General features: G+C 45.6%; 1 protein-coding gene across 1 annotated transcript in view; it reads right to left on the bottom strand.

Moving 5' to 3' along the window:
• The window catches only part of LOC147734648 (zinc finger CCCH-type antiviral protein 1-like), a 713,249-nt gene that overhangs the window by 369,102 nt on the left and 319,272 nt on the right, over positions 1-24,875 (bottom strand). The window contains exon 5 of the mRNA XM_086952945.1: positions 19,055-20,929. Coding sequence (XP_086809071.1) covers positions 19,055-20,929 — 1,875 coding nt within the window. The remainder of the gene's footprint in view (positions 1-19,054; positions 20,930-24,875) is intronic.

Consider the following 24,875-nt stretch of genomic DNA (forward strand, 5'->3'; position numbering starts at 1 on the left):
TGTTTCACCGCGGGGGTGGGAGCATCTAACGTGGTGTGGGCAAGCAATGCCCAATCACTGTAGTGGCTTAGTCTTAAGCCATTCAGTGATTGGACATTTCTTAGTTGCTGGGCAAATCGGGTCGTCCCACGGCCAGTCACCCTTCCTCCTCGTGGTCGTGACAAGACTCGTGTGCATGAGGGACAGAGACTGGTCTGAGGCCTCACCTAGTCGTCTAAGTCTGTCATCACCCACCTGCACTATCACAGCACCTAAATTATTTTTGGAGCATTAGCGTTGTTGGACGGGGACGTGTTAATTTTCGACCGGACCTGTGCAGGTATGGTATAATGTGGTGGTAAAATTAAAATATAAAAGAGAAAGTTGTTGACATGAGGGTCGGGCTCGGGCCAAACATGCACCTATCTATGCTCAGGGCCCGGCTCGGCTCCGGCTCGGGCCTCCCACCGGCTGCAGGTCCCAACTGGGAATTGGGCTGGCACTCAGAAATGCCCTTGAAACGTGCTATGCCAAGCTCTGTGGTGTTAATATATGCAATTATGTTTGGGGGAAAAAACTCAGAATTTAACCGGCTTGGCGCCTTCCCAATAAAGGACATCCCGGCGATCCTTGCTTTCAAGGAGGTCTCCTGCGACAGGGGCCCAAGCAACGCTTACTTTGTAAGCCTCTCTTGGGCCTGTTATACTGATAGTCGCTAAACTGAGAGATTTAAAAAAAGAAGAAAGTTAGGGACAGATAGGCTTTACATCTTCTTGTTTCTGTGTATGAACGCGGATCGAGTTCCCCGGATGTTTGAGCGCTTCTCCATGAATTAAATGAAACTGGGTGCGTTTGGGCTTTTCGGTGTATTCCCTTTAATGTAATATTAAAGCATGCATGCTCACTCACCACTACCAGTGTGTTCACTTGTGAATATTCAATCTTAAACATGGCACACACTGCAAAATGAACGGTGTGTCGGCCCAAGATCACGCAGCGGCAGTTTGGTCAAGTGGGAAGCTGGGAGTCAGATGACGGCCTCCCGTTGCTGAAGCCTTCAGTTGAGCCCCTCGCAGACCTTATTCTTCGGTGTACTGTATTCAGGGTGTGAAGACGCTTCTCCAACCACACTTTGTGTTTGTAAAGGTTTTTTGAGAACACATATACACTTTGGCACGAAGAGGCAGCATGATTTTGGAGATAGCTGGGGCATTAATTCATGGGTCTTCTGTGGATTCGTGAACCCACAGAGGATTTGTGAATCTGTTTCAAAAGTAAGGTCAAACAAACCCTTATATTAGTTTGTTCTTTCTGCCACCGTGCGCTGCCGATCTGAACATCTGCTGACACCTATGCCCCTGTGAAGGCCCAAAAGTGACCCATGCTGGCAATGAAGTAATGAATAAAAAGTATTTTTAAAGCGGGATTTCTGGGTCTGCTTTTTGATTTGTGGCTCCAGAACTCTGCTGGGCCTCAGGATTTTCAAATCAAGCATAGGATTTACAAATCTTGTTTAAAAAAATAAATAAGTAAGGCTGGGGGTTCAGTGCTTTCCTTCTGCACTTGGCCACTGGGCACACGTGGGGGTTAGCTGCATGCGGCAGGGTGGGAACAGGGCCTTGCCGTAGTCCATGGCTTGTGGGGTGGCCAACCAGCACTGTGCTCTGGCGGCGTAGGCCTCTTGTAAATATGCCCCTTAGAGAGCAAATGCACCCTATTTCGTTTTCCTGTTGGGCGGGGTGACATCTCGCTCTTACAAATGATAAAAATGGTGGGCAGCAATCAGATTTATACGAGAGAAGGTGGTCATTCTCAGACAATCTGTCACCGAGGAGTCGCAGAAAACCGGAACCAGGCTCTCTTTTACCTGCTGTGCATCCGGGGGTCATGAGTTCGATGCTAGATTAGTCTTCCATCCCTCTGGATGGGTAAAATGAATACTAATAACATGTGTACAACTGAATGTGAATAAGTGAATAACTCATAACATGTATTAAGCATTATTATGGCTAAATGATGGCCTATTTTCAACTTCCCGTTTCTACTTGATAATGCTTCCTAACATTGCCCTTTAGAATTTCATTAAAATTACATTCAGATTTCATACCGTAGGAGACATCACGTCGCAACGCTAATTAGAAAAGTCTCTAAAATTAAATTGGCGGCATGTCAACTTCATGTGTCTGATTACCCCTTTAATGTCCCTGTTCGTCCCAGTTCTTTCTCCATTCTTTCTTTTTCCATGTCATTCCTGGTCCTGTTCCACCGTCCCCTGTCTATCACTCTCTCACTCAACTCTGGACTGTATGATGAAAGTTAAAATGCCCACTTACATGCCCACCTCGAATGCGAGGGCAATGGCCATGCTGACGGTTTGACCACTGCATGGTAAACAGCAAGGCAATCCTAGGTTAGAAAGCATAGCAAGTACATGATAAACATCAGGACAATCACAGGTTAGTATGTAAAACAAGTGCATGATAAACAGCAAGGCAATCATAGGTTAGTATGCATAGAAAGTCCATGATAAACAGCATAAGAATTGTAAGAAGATATGCATGACAACAGTGTGATAAACAGGATAAGTGTAACATGGGATACGTGATAAACAGCGTGACATCTTTAAATCAGTATGCATGAAAAGTGTGTGATATAATTGTAACTAGAAATGCATGACACTGCGTGATAAACAGCATTACAAATGTGTGAAAAACAACTTGGCAAATTCGTGGTTTCAGCCCCCCTATGGTTCAAGTTGCACATAATGATATCGTTTTGTACCTGTCTCACCACCCACTCCTACTTGTCCCAAAAACCCAAAGGCCTGGAGACCTGGGAGGTTGCTTAAGAAGCCTCAAGGAATCCTTTCCAGTGTGTATCACATGACGAAGTACGAGGCTCATAGAATCATTGGAACCTAGTTAGGCCAAGATCTTATGATCCGGTTTAAAAACACTCCAGGGAAATGATATCAACAAGGAGAGCTCACAGCGTTTTTCTGCCAATATCATACATCGAGCATATACTGGGAAAAAATGTAAGCCACCAAGCAGTATGTGTGCATATTTTGTGTAAAGAATTAGCCTATTTTCAATTTTGGAGGGGCAGCAACATTGTCGTGGTGTCACCAGGGCTTTATGTGAAAGTTTTTTCATTGTTATATACAAGCCACAGTTGCTGCTTATTTATCTTTTGCAACTAACATCCATCGACTAAGCCAGTAGTCCTGACTTCTTGTAAGTATGATGTTACTTGTTGTATCATATATCTGGATGCAATGACAAAAACAACAAAATACCAGTTTTCAGTCTTCCTTTGAATTTGTATTTGTTACATATTTTCCATAGTGCATGTATTGTTTCAAAGGAAGAATAATTTTCACTGGAGAAGATTTTACCTATATAATTTATAGATCAACTGCTAACTAAGTGCTACAGCTGTTGTGTGTTAGGCAGTACTCCAACATCCTACGCAGAATGTGTTTTTATCGTTATCGAAATTGTGCCAAAGTGCAAAGCTGTCCTCCTGGTTCCAGTGTCCGTTTTCCTAATGGCATGTCTATGACTGTGACATGTTCATCTCCAGACTACAGAGCTTATGCCAGCTTGCCCACGTCAACCTTCTAGAAGTCCACATGGCCTACAAAAGCAATGCTAAGGCAGGCTTAACCACTTTCCAGGAGTGTGATCTGAGTCCCTTAATAATTCAGCTGATCGTCGTCTGCATGTAGACTACACATAGGAACCAAAAGTGTGCCCCCTAGACTGTACTGGTCAATGCAAGGAATTCCATTAACCCACTTAGTAAAATTCACGTGTATTGTTATAAGAAGGTGAAACCTGATGTATAACCCAAATGTAATGTGCAGTGTACAGGGTCAAGTCTTTGTGGATCACTTAAGCCAAGGGTCTCCAACTTTTTCTGTAATAAGAGCCACTTATGATCAAAGAAATGCATCCTGATGTGATCACTAAGGGGTGCCTCAGCACATTCTCCAAGGGGGGGCTCATTTTGCGTTACACCACAGTACATGCCTGCCCATATTTTATAGTTTGAATGCTTTTTAGGTTTCGCCTGGCGTAGCACTGCGCAGCAGTGTTCGCGCAGGCGAAATTTAATGTTATCTCAGTATTGGGGACTTGAACCTGCCCCTTCTTCCATTGGCTAGCTCCATAAATGGAGGCTAGCCATTGGAATACATGGTTGTCAATCACTCTTTCCCCCGTCACGACGCGATTCGTGGGCGTTTCTGGGTCTTTTTTTAAGTCCCGCCCCTTTTGTCGTCATGCCATTCTGGGCGTTTTTTGTTGCCCTGACTTCATACGACCGGTAAGCATTTCTCCTTTCCCCACCACTAACCTCGGCGATTCTGAGTACACCCTTTCACGTTCCCCACGTTTCTTTTAGTGTTACGAGCACTTTTCACTGCTTGTTCCCCTTTGTTGCACCGCGCGCCTCCGTCGCACGCTGCCTTTCCCCACCCCCCAACGCGACCTCCCTGCACACCCGGCCGCGGCTCCTGCGGGGTCCCTTCGGGGGGCGAGGGTTCAGAGGCCTCTCACCTGGGAAGGGGGGGGGGGTATTTATTTCTCACCCAGGCTTGTTTAATGTTGGGGACGGATGTCGCCCTTCCCCCACCGCATGCCTGGCAATGGTTATAGATTTTAAAGCCTTTTTAAACCACTTTTCCCCGGGTAAATGTTTTATTATCAGTGTGTTAGCGTTTTATTCAGTGTACGTTGTCGAAGGGGCGCGGGGCTTGGCGCAGCTTAGACGGTACTGGCGGCCCGGTGTCCTTAGTAAATTAAACCAATTTCCAGGATCCTTTTTTTCACGGTGCCTACTTTCTGATACGTGGAAATGTGTCTCCCGTGGAGTGGAGGTCGGAGCCCCTCGTGCCCCCAACAATCTTTGTTCCTCTCTCTGGGCACCTACGTGTGCCCAGGGATACTACACGTTAAGAGCTCCGGAAATGGAGGGGCGCGTTCGAGCCCATCGGCTTCTGGGGATGAGGCTTGAGGCAGTCTCGGGGCCCCTGAACTGCTTCCTTCCTGGAGCATTCTTCAGCTGACAGTGGAGGGGTGGGCAGGCTGGGCTTGGTAGGGGTGCTCAGGTTCCTGCCCCTAGCAGTCTCTGTGGAGTTGAGGGATCCATTCCTGCATCTGGTAGTCCCTGGTGACGTGCAGGCGGCTTCCTGCAGCACTCCCTGCTGCATGCCCTCCTTTGTCGGGTCGCCATGTTTGCTGCTCTGCTTCTATTGTTCCTGCCGGGGGTCTCGCCTCCCCTCCCCTGCCTTTCCCATGCAGACCCCAGCTGGGGGGTCATTTCTTTTAACTTGACAGCACGCAACCAACAGAGCTGACATCTCATGTGAAGCCTGTTTCACTGCATGTCTGATGTGCCCCTACCTACCCCCCCTGTGCCTGCCTGCATACACACCGTCTCTTGTAGGCGATCGCAGACACATGGCTGTATGGGTGACTTTACGCCTATTTTGTTAGTAAACCCTATTTAGTAGGGCCCCGCCTTCATTACATTTTGGTTTGGCATTCAGAGCATCATCGCCATCCTCACGGGCTAGTTCTGCCCCAGCGTAAGGCGCTGTGAAATCTCCTCAAATGGTTACAGTAATATGTGCTTTGTGGGGCTCGCAGTGTGTGGGGGGCTCCGTGTGGGTGTGTGGGGGGGGCTCGCAGTGTGAGGGGGGCTCGCAGTGTGTGGGGGGGCTCTGTGTGGGTGTGTGGGGGGCCTCTGTGTGGGTGTGTGGGGGGGGGCTCTGTGGGGGTGTGTGGGGGGGGCTCTGTGTGGGTGTGTGAGGGGGGGCTCTGTGTGGTTGTGTGTGTGGGGGCTCTGTGTGGGTGTGTGTGTGGGGGGGCTCTGTGTGTGTGTGGGGGTGCTCTGTGTGGGGGGCTCTCTGTGGGTGTGTGTGTGTGGCATTTGCGAGAGATTAAGCTATTGGCATTGTAAATGACAATGCCATTTATTTATCTGTTTTCAAAACGAGCACATACATAAAAATGTTGTCATTTACAATGCCAGTAGCTCTAACTTTTGCAAAGGCGAAACCGTTTCATTGTAAATGCTTGTTTTAAAAGTCTGTGTGTTTGGTTGACACAACTACATGTTCTTGTATTTGCTTTTCAGCATTTGGTAAAGCCTCAGTCTGCCGAACTAATTTTTGGGCAAATCAAGCAAAGAAGAAGAGGCGCCAACCTCCTTTTCTGCTACAACACAGCCAACAACCCCAGTATTTAAGGTAAGAAACTGCTGCTATACTTTACATTCTAGTAGTCAAGGGGCTATGTAAGTTGTGTACTTGGTGGGTGGCGTCTAAATACATGCACCAAACCTCATACGTTGTACTTTGATTATTGACAGGTAACACTAACATTGGTAACACCATGAATACAGTAGAGCAACTACTTGCAAAGCCGTTCATTGGACTGAAACGTGAAGAGAAACTAATTGTGAAACAATTAGGACCTCACCGGCCAGACCTAAACCTACAACTAAGTTCCCTAGACAGAGGGAAGCTTTACACGCGTTGTTTCTCAAACACCTGGTACACAAAAGTTGATTGGCTTACAGGATGTCCTTCAAAAAATACTCTGTTCTGCTTCCCCTGCCTGCTGTTTGGTGGTGATACTTCTTGGACCAAAAAAGGAGTGAAAGACTTGAAGCATTTGTCAGATAAAGTAAAGAAGCATGCACACACGAAAATACATATGGAAAACCTGACAAAACTGGGAATGTTGGGAGATACACCGATTGAAGCCCACATAAGCGAGGCCTACCGAAAAACAATAAACAGACACAATGAAGCAGTTGATAGGAATAGTCACGTACTATCAAAAATCATTGATTGCATTCGTTTCTGTGGTGCTTTTGAACTGGCTTTACGAGGGCATGATGAATCGGAAGGTTCTGCAAATCCTGGGATATTCAAAAGGCCTTGTGGACTTAATAGCAAGCATAGACCATGAAATGGAAGCACATCTATCAAGTGCTACAGTCTTCAAGGGCACCTCTAAAATCATGCCAAATGAACTGCTTGAGTGCATGCTAGAGATTGTAAAAAGCACTATCGTACAAGAGTTGAAAAACACAGACTTTGTGGCTATTCAGGCTGATGACACCACTGATGTGGCCACTAAAAACACAGTCAGTATTAGTCTTTCGGTACCTTAACAGTGACAACAAAGTTGTGGTAAGGTTCTATGGTTTCACCCATTTAAGAGACTCTTGTGCAGAAAGCATTTCTTCAGCTATTCTACAGGAACTAAACTTGATTTTTCCAGAGCAGCCTCAAAAACAAAAACTGATTGCACAAAGCTACGATGGTGCTGCAGTAATGAGTGGAACCTCCGGTGGAGTACAAAAAAAAATTTAAGATGTGTACCCTAATGTCCATTACGTGCACTGTTATGCCCACCAACTAAATCTGATTATGCAACAATCAGTAGGAAAGATCTCTGAGGCAAAGATATTCTTCTTGGATGTAGGAAGAATGGCAGCATTCTTCGCACGCTCCCCCAAAAGAATGGAGGTACTTCATACCATTGTTAACAGAAGGATTCCAAAGGGAGGCCCAAATCGTTGGAATTTTCACATTCGTACAATCTGCCTAATATACCAATATAGGGTTGATCTTGAGAAATGTTTCGACACCATAGAAGCCAATGGAGAGTTTGACTACAAAAGCCGGAATGAGGCCCGTGGCTTTGCTACAACACTGCAAAACAGGGAGTTTCAGTTTTTGCTGTTTTTGTTTTATAAAATAATGCCTCAGGTTGACACACTGTATGATTACCTGTGTTCTTTGTGGAAGGGGTGTGTTGCTGAAGCCCCATGTAGTTCTCTGCGGAAGGGGCGTGTTGCTGAAGCCCCGTGTACTCTGGCATTCTTGGGCCATTTTCCTGCACCTGTGACTCTACTCCTCGCGGCCCCCGCTTCGCGGGGGCCGCTCGATCTGTGTTCTATTGAGGGAGCGCTGTCCCCACTTGTTTACCGGACCAGGAATAATCCTTGCAGCGGAACATTTACTCAGAGGCGCACAGCGGGACTGCGATTACCAGCGTGCAGTGCGGCCTGATCTGCCACAGCTGGTCCTCTTCCCGCCTCCTCCCTGCACTTTAAAATCTGGGTTGGACTTTGATTACCTGTGTTCTTTGCGGAAGGGGTGTGCTCTAACCTACTATATGGGCTCATCCCCATTTCCGGCCAGCGGGACGCGCGCGGACTTGCCTGGGCCAAGGGCGGGCCCGTTTGTGCCCATTCGTGCCCGAGCATGACCGGACCGGGCCCCCCTCCAAACTCTGGGATTAGCTGATTTGTAAGTCCTCTTTGTTATTTCATAAAAACTGTCTATCTCATCTATTTACTGTATTCTAGACGTGTCTCCGCGTTTATGCCTTGGGTTCAGTTTACATCATGACTACTCGAGGCTCGCGGAGCAAAATGGCTGCGGGAGGGGACAAGCTAACAGGCCCAATAGATAGCTTCGTCATAAGAGCAAATTCGTTCATCGATCAAGAGATTACTCTTATGGAACATAGAGTTTCCCAAGATCTTGCCTTGGCAAAAAGATCGTCCCTGGGTCTCATTTCAGCTGCTAGAACCCTTGAGAAGGCTAGGGAAACAGGCCTTGTACACGCCCATGCTGATGTTCAAAGTGTCCCAAAAGTGGTAGATTTATCAGTATCCCAGCTCCTAACCGACTCTCAACTAAGCCTGGCTTTGGATAAAACCCCGGAACTATTTATGAATTTATCGACAGGCGGCAACTGTACTGGGGAGTTCAGGGGAAGGAGGGAGGGTGCCATACCGAAGAAAAAAAAGGATAAACAGAAGAATATAATAAAAGCCGGGAAAACCCATGAGGTTTCTGATAATCATAGGGACGAATCTGACCAACCAGCATCACGGGGCCATGGTCAACCAGAACTGGATCCGATTAACGGGGATGCCAGCTCAGTAAGCGTTGAGGCTTCTGCCATCCTCGTTGGCGATTCTGGCACTGATGAATTTGAGGAGTTACTCCTAACTAAAATGGGTGAGCTATTTAAACTTCATCTCTCCCCTCTAGAGGTTAGATTGTCCCATATAGAAAAACAGCTAGCTGACTTATGTGCCCTTACCAAAAACGCACCAACTAAAGTGGCACTTAAAAGTGGGGCCAATAAACGTAACCAATCAATTAAATCAAAACATAATAAACCCGTGGGGCCCCCGGCTAAAATTATATCCACCCCAGCGGCGCCTGCAAAACTGAAAACCCCCACAGATACTGAGAATAATAAGGGAGATAATATAAAAAATCCTAGTTTACATCCCAGCCAAGAAGGAAAACCACGTGGGGCTCTGTCTGTACCTCCTATTAGAGAGCGGAACAGGGAAGGAGGAGACGGCGGACTCACTCTGAATTTACCGCCTGAGTCAAACCCCTATGTGCTGGTTATGACGGAGGGTCCCAGAGTTGGCGGACCATACGGAGGAATCGAACTGGTCATTAAAAAGTAAGGTTCAACATTGGATGAATAGTAATAGACCGCTCCCGCCAAACCGATTTAGTACGATTCTAATGGTGCGTAGGGTACATTGGATAGGGAAGGAGAGAAAAACAATCCCAGGTGATTGCATTGTGGTAAATGTTGAGGACCCACACACGGTTGATCATATTTGCTCTTGGAACACGCGAGGCGGAACTGAAGGTATTGCTACTAAACGCCTCTCTTTCTTTTATCCCCCTAAATGGCGTCCTGGCCCCGATCACGATGCTTATGAGGGAAACTAGCGAAGAGTAGGCCGACGGGACTGGGGGGGTGACTGGGGGTGTTTGGGGAGGTAACTTTAACTTTAATAGAGATTCAGCCTTTAGAGACACCTGGAGAGGTATTCAGACTGCCAATAAATTTGATTGTTTGGATATGGTAGACTGACTGTCCCCGGCCCTCGAGGCTAAGGATACTGATTTAACAGTAAACCCCACCATTTCATGCCCCACAGTAAATGAGAAGAGTAGGCCAGGTACTCCAGTGAACATCCTTTCCGAAATGCCCAATTTAAGTAGTCCAACTCGAAGTGAGTTACCTGTTAAGAATGTGGGGGTTGATGATGCCAGAGCAGTTCATATATCCAGCCCAGGCAGTTCCCCAACCCCTATCACACAAGATGTAGGGACATCACTATATGCCCAAAGGGTTAGGATGGGCCTAATATCATGGAATGTAGCGGGTCTTTCTAATAAAATAAAGGACCCAACATTCCTGGAATTTTTAGATAAGTTTGACGTAATCTACCTCCAGGAATGCTGGGAGAAGGCTGAGATACATCTAGAAGGTTACCGCACACATTTCTTAGCAGCACAATCCAATAACAGAGGCAGATGTTCAGGGGGGTTATGTACCTTTATATCCAACAAAATTAATTTAACTACTAACTGTTTAATTACGGGGGGTCTCATTATTACCAGGTTCTTTCTCTAAGGTTGGGTGAAAACCACCCCATCATCATGATTAACTTGTATAACAATATCCCAAAGGCCGACCAACAAAGAACCTTAGACGAATTAAATGATGCCATATCTAGGGGACTAGGATTTGAACAGAAAGAACGATACATCATAGTGACGGGGGATTTTAATTGCCATTTATGTTCACATAGTGATGCGAAGACTTGTGGTATGGTGAATCTTAAGGGCGATCCCTGCACACACTTTGAGCACTCCGTGCTTGGGAATTTATTCAATCATTTATTATATGATTGGGACTTAGGTTTTGCTAATGAATTATGCAATCCACAGATTGATTTCCAACCCACCTTTGTCGGGCGTGGGTCCCGGTCTACTATTCATTATACATTGGTCTCTACCAGTTACCATCGTAGTGTCCTCTCATTTAATACTGAACACATCGCGCTCAGTGACCACTTTCCAATTAGCAAAATATTTGAAATAGGGCGGTGTGGCTGAAAAGTTCCTAAAGTAGCTGAAAATATTTATTTTCATGGGATTTCCTTGGCTAGAACCAATGGTTATGTAATTAAATGGAACAAGGTAAATCCGATTAATTTTTTAAAGAATTTAGTAGAGCACCAGACAGAAGATTTTATGATCTGCTTAGAGGAGAACCTCAACCCTACTAAGGTCATCGCAGCTTTTCATAAGATCTCTGCTCACATTAGTAGTAAATTGACTGGTTCATCACGAAAAGCGGGGGAAAGTAAAGCTGAGGTGCTGGTTCAACCATGAGTGCACAAAGGCACATTCCTACCTGATCCAAACCCTAAAAAAGGTACCTAGAAATGTGTTAAAGATCAGAGCAGCCAGGGTATCTTATGAGGTAGCCTTACAAAAACAGAGGAAGGATCTGAAGCAGGCAGCATGGGGAGCCTTAATTAAGGCGAGCGCCCTAAAACATAACACCGCATTTTGGAACGCAGTTAACGCCCTGTTTTTTGTTGAAAAGAATTCTGACCAGGTAGAGATCGCTATAGAGGAGAATGTTTGGGTTAAACATTTTACCGAGTTATACCATCAAGATGCTCGGCCCGGATTAAAGAGCCCAGATTTTGGACAGATGAGTACCATAGAACCTGATGCATTAAATCTATTTCCCCTCAACGTAGTCTTTTCCTTAGCAGAGGTGGAACTAGCAAATGCAGATAGCGCCAATAGCAAAGCCCAGGAACCAGATGGTATTCCAAATTGATATCTATAAGGATAACGTCACCCTGTGGGCACCACTCCTGACCAATGTGCTAAATAGCTGTAACATCAAGGGTTTTCCAACCACGTGGCAGGAAGCTATTGTAGTGCCAATATTTAAAAAGGGGATCGAAACAATCCTAAATGCTATAGGCCGATCTCCCTCCTCGACTCGTTGATGAAGGTGGCAGGTAGAATTCTCTTAAATCGTCTGCAGACATGGGCTGAGGAGGAAGCTGTCCTTTCCAAATTTCAGTATGGTTTTAGGTCAGGTCTTGGCACTGTCAAACAAGGCCTAAATTTGGCATTGATAATAGGTAAATATACAGCAGCAAAGAAGGGAAATCTATTTATGACTTTCGTAGATCTCAGCTCGGCTTTCGACTGTCTGAAACATGATGTTATGTGGGATACCTTAGCAGATCTTGGTATTGATTTTAACATTCTTAACTTTCTTAAAGAGTTATATAGAGGAGCGGGGGCTAAAGTCCGTTACGGAAAAACAGGCGAATGTACATCCAAATTCCCAATAGGGAAAGGTGTCCGACAAGGATGTATCCTGGCTCCATTTCTTTTCAATTTGTATATTCATGGGGTGGCAGACCATTTAATAAAATTGGAGGTGGATTACCCCCAAATTGATGGAGAACATGTGCCTATCCTATTGTTTGCTGATGATGCGGTTATTATGGTTAGAACTCAACTAGGTCTTCAGAAGGCTTTAACTCGCTTCTCTGCATACATGGGAGATAGGGGTCTTAAGATTAACATAGGGAAGACCTTCACCATGTGCTCCTCCTCTAGGGTAAAACTTTCTTGTAATACGTACTTAGAAAAGTCAAAGATAGGCTTAACTAACACTTTTTCTTATCTAGGGATTGTTTTTAATAAAAGGGGTACCTGGAAATCAGCTGTTATGACCAGGAATTTTGCTTTTTCAAGGGCAATTGGTGCTTTAAAACAGTTTGCAAATAAGCTAGGGGACAGACCAGTACGCATTTTGCTTGAAATATACAGGGCCAAATGTGTATCTACGGCTGTGTATGGAGCTGGTATATGGGGGGTTGCAGACTGCCATGAAATCCAAACAAAGGAAAATGGTTTCTTGTGTTATCTGCTTGCTGTTCCCCGGTCAACCTCCACCTATGTTTGTCATAAAGAACTGGTTCTGCCCTATATTACAGATCTAATTAAGATTAGCCCTGTGTTGCTTTGGCACAAGATCTGGAACTCTACAGAAACTGTTTTTAACAGGGCGAATATTGCAGACTATATTAAATTAGAGGGGTCTAAACAGATTCAGTGGCTTTCCTATGTACAGGAATTTTTTACCAATATAGGGCGCCCTGAATTTTACAATTCACCTTCATCATTGTCTTTAATCTCAAGAAAGGCATTAAAGGAATCCTGTATTGCCTTTCTGGAAGATCGACGCTGGTGTTTAGAAGGAAAAAAGGCTTCTGTTATTTACCACCAACTTTTGCTGCAGAGCTCTGGTCTGCAGCTTTATCTATCACCTGATCAGACTAGCTATAGTAGAATGCTTTTAGCTCGCCTAAGAACTGGAACCTTCTTCAGGCTATTAACTTTCCCTAAACCAAACGATTGGTCATCACAATTAACCAGTTGTCCGTGTGATGATTCCTCCACTCAATTGTTCTGTAGATTTTATGAGTGGGGGGGAGAGATATTTATTACCTCTTCTTAAACTCTGGAACTTGAGACAATGTAGACCTGCACTACTTAAATTACTCACTTTACCTGATGAAATGACCATTCTTGCTGTGTCTAGGTATCTGAAATTTGCAATCAGATGTAGATCCACCATGGATTAATTGTAACCCTTCATGAAAGCTAATGACTTTGTGATTTACATCATTGCAGTGGCTTTAGAGAATATGGTGTGTAGAATTGATGTTCTTAAAACTCGTTTTTAAGAGGAATCCCATTATGAATTATGTTTATTTTTATATACTTTTTTAAATGCTTAAAGTAAGTCTTTTACTGGATGTATTTATTTTCATGTGCTTTTATGATTTTATTGTAAAATCGATAAAGCTACCTTTGACTTGACTTGACACACTGTATGAAAAGTTACAAAAACGTGAAATAGATACTATCTCTGTGGAAACAGCTATCAATGACTTTGTCACCAGCATGAACAAAATCAGAGAAGGAGTTGACAATTTAGACAGCACACTGCCAAATGATTCTACTTTCTCTAACCACAGAAAAGACATCAGCAGTCTAGTCCGAATTTCCAAAGAGATATGTGACACTATAATTATGCAGGCAAAATAACGCTTTTCTTTTACAAAGCATTTGGTGAGTGCCACATTACTACGAAGTGATCTGTTTGCTAAATATGATATTTCCTTCCCTGAGCAAGCACTGAATACCACTGTGGATGCTTACCCTATGCTCAACAAAAAGGATCTGAGAACAGAATTAACTGTACTGTATGGAATGCATGTATACCGGCAGGCCACTAGTGCGATTTCTTTGCTTGCTTTAATTCTGAACCTTAACATGGAAAAGACACTAACAGAAACAGTGACTTTACTAAAAATACTCATCACCACTCCGATGACAACGGCAGAGGCGGAACGTTGCTTTTCCGCTTTGAATAGAATTAAAACATTCCTGAGAAATACCATGATTCAGGAAAGGCTGAATGCCTTAGCGATGCTTTCCATAGAGAGTGACTTAGTTAAAAGAATACCAGACTTCAATGTTCAAGTCATTGAGAAGTTTCCTTCCATTAAAAACAGGCGTGCTGATTTTAATTACAAAAAGTGAACACTCTATTTAAATGCTGCTAGTTTGCGTCCTGTTTATTTGTTTGTTATTAAAATACATTTGTGAGGTACTCAGCAATGCATTGTGTTTCAAAGTCTGTTATGAAGCTCTGTGGTTATGCTGAATAAGCAGCTACCTATGTTATATGACACCACTTTATTAATGTAATAACTGCACTTTCACAATTGCTTTATTAACCTTCCTGCTTTCACAAATTTGCTTGAAAATGCACCATTTGTCCACTCTTTTTTCAAAATTTTCTCGGGAGGAAATCCCCCCGAACCCTACTTAGGGGGTTCGGGCGCGCTCGCTACGCTCGCACGCTTGCTACGGGGCAGTATGATTATCTTTTTACGCCACACCACTTTCAAATGTCACCAGCCGCCACTGGTGATACGGCATTGAATTGCACTGCAACCTATCGGATGGGTTGCTCTGTGGCTGGGGTCGGGCCGTAAATCATCTCTACTCTGGAAGGGACTCAATTGTTTGGGGAAGAGCTCAATTCTATTGCGGATAATGGTATTTCTGTGTGTATCACCTCTCCTCCTACTTCTGGGCCATTCTGCCTACTGCATTGAGCTTTGGGTGGTGGCTGAGCACGGATTATTATCCCCCGGCTTGTTAGGCTAGCTCTTTAACTTTCATTGATCTGGCTCCTACAACATGGTTCATTTTATGAATTTGATGTGTTTTTATAACTTTTATCTTACCTTTCTGATGTACTGATAATTTATAAATTTCTATTTTCTTGTTGCTCTAATTGCTTTCTCAGGTCCCAGTGGGACCTCAGGGGAGAAGGGGTGGGAATGCGCATACGTCGGATAGGGCATCTTATGGTTCATTCCTGCAAGAGGCGTCCATCTTGATGGTGCCGCTCTCTTTCAAGAGTACGCGCTCTAGCCTCTACGTTACGGCCCTCCATAAAACGTCGGGAAGCAGATGCACGCTGCAGGTGCGCTGACGCCGCGCCAAAGGCAAGCCCGTCTGCACCCATCTGCGTCCTTTTGGGGCTAGGGTCCACAAACCCTAAATAGACAAGTCTATTCTGCGCAAGAACTGCTGATCCTGCGCCAAGTGGCTCTTCCCAACTGTAGAACCATTATGATTGGAGAGGGTTCTCTCAACTGTCAGAACTGTGAGTTTAGCCTACCTCCTTTACTAAGCACAATGTGCACAACACAAGGCTTCAAAGTGAAGCAAACGGATTTAGCTTTCGCTTTACTGGGGACCTCCACAAAGTAATGCTTCAAGGCCCACGTTAGTTCACACTGAATTTGTTTTTTACAATATTAACTGTTGTTACCTCCCAAACCCCAAGGACACATCTTGGATTTTCTAATAGGCAGCCGGATGCTGGGTTTTTTAACAGATATCTGGCTCCATCAGGGCTAGGCCCCTATGTAGTAGCTGCCCTGCCGCCCAACTACACTATTATTAGAAAAGATAGGCAACTTAAGACAGGTGGGAGCATGGCAATTATCTACAAAACCATTTTTGAGTGCAAGACAGAAGATATTACAGCGCCAGACTGTGAAGCCTTACTCTTCAGACTTGCACTTACGTCAAAATTCACTTTTCTCTGGTATTCTGTTGTACCTTCCCCCTGTTCCAGCAGGAAAATGGGGTCTCTGTTTCCAAGACTTAGCAGCCCCTCACATTCTGAAAGCTGTGAACTTTACAATTTTGGGTGCTCTTAACCTTCCTTTAGATGAGCATAAATGTACTAAAAGTAACGCACTTACAGCGTATTTGTGGGCTTTGAATCTGAGACTCTGTAACTCTAACCCTACCCATGTAGCTGGACATCTGCTGAATCCTATTCACTCAAACTTGTCTGACCTTATCAGCTTCCCTCCCTCCCCTCTACCCTGGTCTCATCATTTCGCAGTACCTTTTACGCTGAGAGTGGTGTCCCCACTACTGCCGCCTGTTCGGCCTCGGACCAGAAAATCAGAAGTTGGGCCAAGGTGAATGTCCCAACATTTAATGAGATCCTGGAAGATAACAGACCTGACCTTAAACAAATCTCTTTATGGAATAAAGAGCATATCCACAATTAGCTCATGGGAACAGTGGAAGCATCCCTCCCTCTTTCTATAAAATGCTCTATTTGATGCTTGTCCCCGGTGCCCTGGTTTACAGATAGGCTAAAATGTGAAAAAAACTCAGTGCAAAACTTTGGAAAGGCACTGGAGAAAACACTACACTGAAGAAACTAAATTCGCATATAAAAAGGCCATAGATAAATACTATAGTCTCTGTAAAGCCGCCCGCACGTAGATTTACTCCCAAAAGGTTTTACAAGCTCAAAACTGCACTGAAACTCTCTTCATAGTAGTAAAGGAACTATCTGGCACAGAAAATTTGACGACTTCCCCTGCCCTCTCCCATAGTCAATGTGAAGAACTAGCTCTTTCCTTTATTGACTAGTCGAGAACATACATTCCCTGCTGCTAAGCAAAAACTCATAGGAGGCTTTGCCCTACGTAGCGGACTCACTTAACACTAGACAGAATCTATATGTATCCAACCCGTAGTTAGTATCAGAGCCTCTCTTAAACCTGACACTTGGGCCCCCTTGAACTTTACTTCCTTCAATTGCATTCTGTACAATATCAAATCAGGTTCCCCCTTCGATCCCCTACCGCCACATGTATTGTGGCAGCTTAATCCTTCCATACTATCGATAGTAATGGAGATTCTAAATGTCTCTCTGAAGGTGGGTCTAGTTCCCCAAAGAGGGAAACATGCCTTGGTCCTCCGCCTTCAGTCCAACTTCCACCCTATCTCGTTGCTCCCCATTTTTTCAAAGATTCTGGAGAAGCATGTTAATGAACAGCTAGCCTCCTTTCTTGAAAACCAGAACTTTCTTCATACCTCTCAATCGGGTTTCAGAGCTGGTTTCTTTACTGAATCCACCATTTTGGGGGTTACAGAAATGCTAAGACACTGTTTAGATGAAGTTGAAACTGCGGCACTCATCCTGTTGGATCTCAGCGCCACTTTTGATATGGTGTCCCATCATATCCTGCTGGGAACTCTGCAGACACTGGGCTATTGAGGAAATGGCCTTGGAATGGTTTTACTCCTTTCTCAAGGTCCGGATCTTCCAGGTCTCTTCCGTGATGGCTAGTTCCAACTCCCGAGCCTTCCCCTTTGGATTTCCACAGGGCTTGGTACTGAGTCCTCTGTTATTTAAGATGTATCTGCCCTCTAGTGGAAGTGGTTGAAAGTGCGGGATCGTCTCTCTTCTCTTATGCTGATGACACACAGATTGTGTTCTCCCTCTCTTCGTCACTAGGACACAAGCCCTCAGACCTCAACTTGGGAGTGAGCAAAGAGATGCCCCTTGAATGCAGAACAACCTGCGCAAACTAAATGGAGATAACACTGAAGTTATGATCTTAGGCAAAAGACATGATCTTTGGGGGCCTCAGCACTGGCCCCCTGAATTGGGAGCTCTGCCCGCGCCCGTGAATAGCTTTAAGAATCTGGGATTCCCTGTGGATGAATCTCTGTCTATGAAACAACAAGTGGTCAAGGTGTCCTCTACATGCTTCGCAGTCTTGAAATGGTTAAAAAATATTCTATGGCTGATTCCCCTCGCAGCAGAGAGAACGGTCATCCAGGCTCTTCTAATCTCAAGAATGGGTAACAATAATGCCCTGTATCTGAGAGCTGATAAAGCGACCATCCATAGACTGCAATAGGGGCAAAACACAGCAGCAAGGCTTCGTAATCGCCTACCTAAGTTTGTCACTGTCTCAGGGATTCTACGAGACTTACACTGGTTGACGTGTCGAATCGGGTTGAGTTCAAAGCTCTGTGTTATATGTTCAAAATCAAAGCAGGATCGGCCACTAAATACTTGAAGGATTTGGTCCAACTATACCACCCATGCTGTCCCTTGCGTTCCGCTCAACAGATCCTGTTTGTGGTTCCTAAAATCAGACTGGCATGCATGAAAGGCCGGTCTTTCTTCTATCTTGGGCCGACTTTATAGAATTCCCTGCCTGCATCCTTGAGAGATGAGACAACTCTTCTCGCTTCCTGCAAGGGTTTAAAGACCTGGTTGTTTCAATCAAGCTCTCCATGTCTTCGCTTTTTCTCTTCCTACCTATGCCCGGTGCCGGGAAACCCCTCGGGTAGCTGTGCGCCCTACAAATTTTGGAATAAGAATAATTATTCAGATACTGAGTATTTCAAATTGATTTTCGACAGACTTGTTCTGCCTATGCACTGTAAACCTGGTCCTCTGTTGTGACTTTAATATACATGATTTCATCCTATACCATTGTCCCATAAATAGCACAGCATATAGTCTTATTTCATGTTACTTGCACTCACATTTCAAATAGTTTGCACCACTTCATTATAAAGGTTTCAGCAGATTTTGCTCTTTTTGTCGGTGGTCCTATTAGTGGTATTTCCTCTTACACCTAAAGATGCCATTACCAACATAATAATAATACAATGCTACTTTGCAATTTGTATTATCCTTTCTGGATTCATCTGCTAAAGCACTGTCCTGTAAATAAAAGCCTCCAGAAATGAGGAAATCGTTCTTACCATTTTTCGCGGTCGAAGTAGCGTAACTATAGTCCTCTCTTTCATGTGATGTGTTGTGGAGCACGGGATCTCTCAGTCGATAGTCGTCATCTTGGAGATCTGTTATCAGATGCTGAGTTCTGTCATGAGGAGTGGGGGGTCTGGAAGAAGGAACTTGGGTCTTTTGTCCGTTTGTCTCATGTATCGGAGTTGGATAAGCACAATCCGCTGCGATGATTTTATTAATTGAGGTAGGAGTCGGCGGGCTACTCACCGATGATTGCATGTATGTTTTGCTGTCTGTACTCAAAGTATGAGTCACTGATGCCTGGTTTCTTGTAGGCATAGTAGAGTTAGAAGTGGAAGAATGCACTGAAGTTTCCATAACTTGAATCTGATTGTATAGAGAGCTGGCATGACGCGCTCTTACCATATGCTCGATAAATGCTGTCAGAGTAGAAGCATCCAGTGGCGCCCTCGCAGCTGGTTTGCTGCTGCTCGGTGAGGTGCTACTAGAGGTTGCAGCCATATCCTTTGTATGCGCTATCAGTTGAGGTGAAGACTCCAGTGGCGACCACACAGATATTTTGCTGTCGCGCAGCGGGCTTCTACTAGAAGTAGTATCCACGTACTTTGTATGACTTTCCAGTGAAGGTGAAGAATCCAGTGATGCTCTCACAGATGGTTCGGTGCTGCTCGGCGAGGTGCTACTAGAGGTTGCAACCATATCCTTTGTATGTTCATTCATGGGAGTTGAAGAATCCAGCGAAGACCTTACAGATGTTTTAGCAGGGGATTCTTTAGTTGAGGATGTTGTGCATTGAGCGAAAGGAGGGGAAGGCTTCCCTGATGCCTTCGCAAGTGGTTTGCAGTCATCTGCTGAGCTTCTACCATGCTGTGTCGCTGTGTCCGTCGAGTACGCTGTCGGGAGCGAAGCAGCCTCTGCTGGTGCTCGCGCAGATGTGCTATCAGGGGCTGCCAATGGGTTCTTCCTGTCCATTGACAGAGAAGAGGCCGCTTTCAGTGAAGCCCTCACGGATGGGATGCCGTCGCACACAGAGGTTCCACTGAGAGCCGTACCTGGGCTCATCGTGTATGTCGGGAGCGGAGTAGACGCAGCCAGTGATGGCTTCACAGATGGTTTGCTGCCCCCTGGGGAGACGCTGCCAGAGGCTGTAGCAATGCCCTTTGCATGTGTTGGGAGCAGAGGGGAGGCTTTCAATGACATCCACCCAGACGGTTTGCTGTGGTCTGGGGAGCGTTTATCAAGGGCTGCTGTAGCGGGGTACTTTGCAGAGGACCTTTCAACTGATGCCTTCACAGGTGGTTTGGTGTCTTTTATTGAGTTGCTTTCAGGTGCGGTCATAGGTTGTGTCATGCATGTTGCCTGTGGGGTCAGTGGTTTCACTGGAAGGTGTGGTTTCTTCGTTGCCATCGTTGATTGGTGCTCTATTATATGGTTTGATTTGAAAATTTCAGACTGGGAAGCAAATAGTTTCAGTAACTGTTCTACATCAGCTTTATCTGTTGATTTATTCGAAGTACAAGGCGCTGGTTTAGGGGATTTTGAGGTGGATATAATAACAGGAGGTGTAGGGGGACTTTCTGATGTTTTATCATTTGATTTTTCAGCAAGATGTGTCTCACTAAGACCCTTTGTGGTTGGGTGAGTTGTGTTGGTCGCTGCAGGGCACGGATGTGGGCTCTTGGACTTTGATGGCTGGCTTGTGCACCTCCACTGCTCGCTCAAAGATGGCGCCTTGCTCTTGCTATTTGTACTGCATGGAGAAATGACTGGCTCCACTGTACCCGGGCCATTCGATCGATCTGTCTCTGGCGTCTGGGGACGAGATTCTCTTTTTTCATTTTTTTCTTCTTCAGAAGAGCGCAGATGCCCTGGAAAAAAGGTTTGCATATGAATTAGACTGATTGCTGTTGTTTAATCGCTCGCCCAAGCGCACGCCAAATACAGCATGTTAAACAGTTACCAAACAGACTCAACGTGTAACAAAGCCATCTCATTAGCAAATATGTATTTCTATTCCCATTAGCCAAGCTCAAAGAGTCAGTAACACTGACTGGTGTGAAATTAATACTTGAATTTTACCAAAAGTCCTAATACAATTAGGTTAACTTTTACATTTTTATGTTTTTTTCGTTTTAAGAGAGATGTATTAGCTACAGACCAGAAGGTAAACGAAACATGAGGGTAGGAGGAGCAAAACCAAAAGGAAGTCGAGAAGGAAATACACAAAGGCACACTGTCTGCGTGGCAAGAATGGAGAAGAAGCATTGACAACGCCAATAGGTCTCACCATTCAAGATATGGTTTTGTCAATGTGTTTTGGCTATGCTGTACAACTTTTGTTCAAAAGGGTTACTATATTATAATGTAATTATATAACCTTTGTATAGCATGGTCTGGTCTCCCATTCTTTTCTATAATATGGTATTGTATTGTATAGTATGGTATGGTATGGTGTGGCCTGTCATTGTATAGTATGGTGTGGTATGTCATTGTATGGTATGTTCTGGTATGGCCTGTGATTGTATAGTATGGTATAGTATGGTGTTGGACTTGGCCCTTTTTGCAGGGTCATCCCTGAGCTTTTTGGCTTCCTCCTATATTTTTTCTGACCTGTTGTTGGCTATTTTATGACTCTGGGCACTTTATCACTGCTGATCAGTGCTAAAGTGCATATGCTCTCTCTATTGTAAAATTGATATATTATATGGTTATTCCATGATTGACTATTTGGTTTACTTCTCTCTTTTTTTTTTTTTTTGGTGTTCAAACTGCTTTATTGCATAATTAGGAGATTACACTGCTATGTATGCCAACAACCCGGGGGCCAGCAGCTATAAATAACACAGGATAAAAGAGTAATAGTGGTAGACACAGCCTTAGTACCGGCATCCCAGAGGCCCGGCGGCAATAAAACCACGCTGAAAGAAAAGGAAAGGCGAGGACACATGCGGCAAGGGGGGGAATGGCAAGGGAGGGAATAGGACGAGGGGGGGAGGGGGGTGAGGAGAGGGAAAAAGAAAAAGGACCAGAAAAGAGAGAAGGGGGAGGATGATGGGGAGGAGGGAGGGGAAGGGGAGGCGTACATAATTCAGGATTAACAGCAGCAGAGCAGTTTTTTTCATTGTTTTCCCCCCAATTCTTACCAACCCGGAACAGTTAACAAGCAAGAAAAAAAAAAAGAGAAAGAAAAAAGGCCTTGTGCACACACCTGAGTGAAGTAAGAAAAAAAGCACGATGCAGTATGGCTGCTCACGGAATAACAGTCATAGGTCGTGACATGGGACATTGGTGGTGGTCGTGGTATCCGTTGGACATGTACAATAGTAGGATAAGGGTCATGTGTTGTGTCTCAATGAGGTGATGGTCTTAAGGAAAAGATGGGAGCGTGGGGCGCATTGGGAAGTGGAGAGTCAGCTATTCATGCTACATGACGTGTCGGCGTAAGCAGTATAGCAAGAGGAAGACACATGATAGATCGTGGAGTCAGGGTATACGAGCAGCAGGAGCTCAGGTCTCTCAGGCATCTGGGGAGAGGGCCCGGTCAGTCACCCCCCAACAGTCAAGTCGAGGTATTGTCTTCGTCATCCTGACTCAGCAGGTAGGAAACCAGTGGATCCCAAATGTCCTTGGGCCTGCTCAGGAGAGGTAGGAGTTCTGAATAAGTGACGTGTTGGACCTGGCAGTGAGTCATATCTGAGAGCCAGTCCTTGAACTTCGGCGCCCTGCCACGGCCCCAACGACATGCCACACGTCGTTTAGCTAGGAGTAAGGCAATGTCAATGAATTTTCTGTTGGGTTTCGGAAAGTGCGGTGTGTGTCCCAGCAGAGTGATAAGCGGTTCTGCTTCCACAGTAACCTTGGTCATCACGGTGAGGGCCTCGGTCACCTGCAGCCAGTATGCCTGAACGGCCGGGCACTCCCAGGCAAGGTGCAAGAAGCCCGCATGTTCAGCTCGACAGCGTTCACATTTGTCCGTTTCGGCAAGATGGAACCTGAGTTTTTTGTAATAGAGCCGTTGGAGGAACCTGTAGTGGATCATCCTAAGCCTGCTACTCGCTGATATCCTGGCTGTGAGAGTGCAGCAGTATTGCCACTGTTCATCAGTGAGTGTAGTAAGCAAATCTGCATTCCAGGAAGCCCTAGCACCTGTCTCAAAAGGGGCAATATCTGACCTAAGTCAGCGGTACAAGCCAGAGACCAGGTGCGCCCCATCTTGCGAGCTAAGCAGGAAGTGTAGAGGGTACAGGAGTTCCGGCTCGCGGGGATAATCTGGAAGGATATCCTTCATCCCTTGTCGGAGGCGCAGGTAGTAAAATATGTCGAGTGGGGAATGTTCATGAGTGGCAAAGAAGATTTCCATGGATTTGAAGACTTTATTCGCGAAAAGATCACCCCAGGTGACAATATGCAGCCGGTCGCAAAGCAGCTGGAAGCCACGTTCCTGTAAGAGCGTTAGGGAGGGGTGGAATGTCAGGGGGAGAAGGGGAGATTAAGGGAAGGAGCAGGAGAGTCTCCCGGCCAGGCGGCGCCAAGCGTCTAGGGTGCAGGAGACTGACGTGTTCGGGGTCTGGATCATCGACTCTGGACAATAGAGTAAGCCATTGAGCGGTATAGGATGTACTATCCAGTCCTCCACGCGAGTTGTGGCATGAAGGGCGTGGGAACCATCCAATGAAATGCATAGTGGGCTTGCGCGCAGAAGTAGTAGGCTTCAAGGTCAGGGACATCAAATCCTCTGGCCTCGTAGGGCAGTATCAGTGTAGACCATTTTAGCCGCGGGGCCTTGCCCCCCCAGAACAGGCGGCAGAGCTCCGACTTCAGGGTCTTTAAGAAGAAAGCACCCGGGTAATACGGGATGTTGAGAAAGAGGTAGAGGAAGCGGGGCAGCACAACCATCTTGATGAGGGAAGCCCTACCAGCCGTGGAGAGTGGCAGTGTGATCCAACGGTCGACTGTGGCAGTAAGGGATGTGATCGCCACTCCGTAATTGGAGCGAAGGGTCTCTTCCCGATCTCGCGAGATTTGTATGCCTAGGTACCGAAGGTCCGAACGGTACCATTCAAGAGGATAGTCAAGGGGAAAGTCAACAATAGAGTCGGTGGGAGGAAAGAACTGGGACTTGGACCAATTGATGTGTATCCACGACATGCCCCCAAAAGCTACAAATTCTCTCAATAAAGGGTTGAGGTGAAGATGAGGATATTTAACGTAAAGAGTGATGTCGTCTGCATAGAGAGAGACATCTATTTGGCGCTGCAGGCACTGTACGGCACTCTCCCGATGTAGCTGACGAAGCCGACACGCCAGAGGCTCAACCGCAATCGCAAAAAGAAGGGGGGACAGAGGACACCCCTGAAGCGTACTTCTCGTGACGCCTATCGGGTGAGAGAGACGACCATTGATCAGAACTCTCGCCGTCGGGCGTGTGTAGAGGAGCTGTATCCAGGAGAGGAATAGCTTAGGGAAACCCATACTAGACAGCACTGAAAATAAGTAGGGCCATTCGACCGAATCAAATGCTTTGGAAGCATCTAGAAAGACAGCAGCGACTGGGAGGTCAGGATGAACCGTGCGGAGGAGCGAAAATAAGGTGCGTAGGTTATGAGAAGTGGAGCGACCGGGAACGAACCCTGATTGATCTGGCAGTACAATCCTGGTCATGAGCAAGGATAGCCTAGTAGCTAGAACCTTGGCTAATATCTTTACGTCGCAATTCAGGAGGGAAAGAGGGCGGTAGGAGCCACAAGATCCAGGATCTTTACCAGGTTTAAGGAGGGAGGTGATAACTACTTCGCGCATAGAGCCTGGGAGGTT

The sequence above is a fragment of the Lissotriton vulgaris genome, chromosome 1_2 (genome assembly GCF_964263255.1).
Source record: "Lissotriton vulgaris chromosome 1_2, aLisVul1.2, whole genome shotgun sequence".
Lineage (NCBI taxonomy): Eukaryota > Metazoa > Chordata > Amphibia > Caudata > Salamandridae > Lissotriton > Lissotriton vulgaris.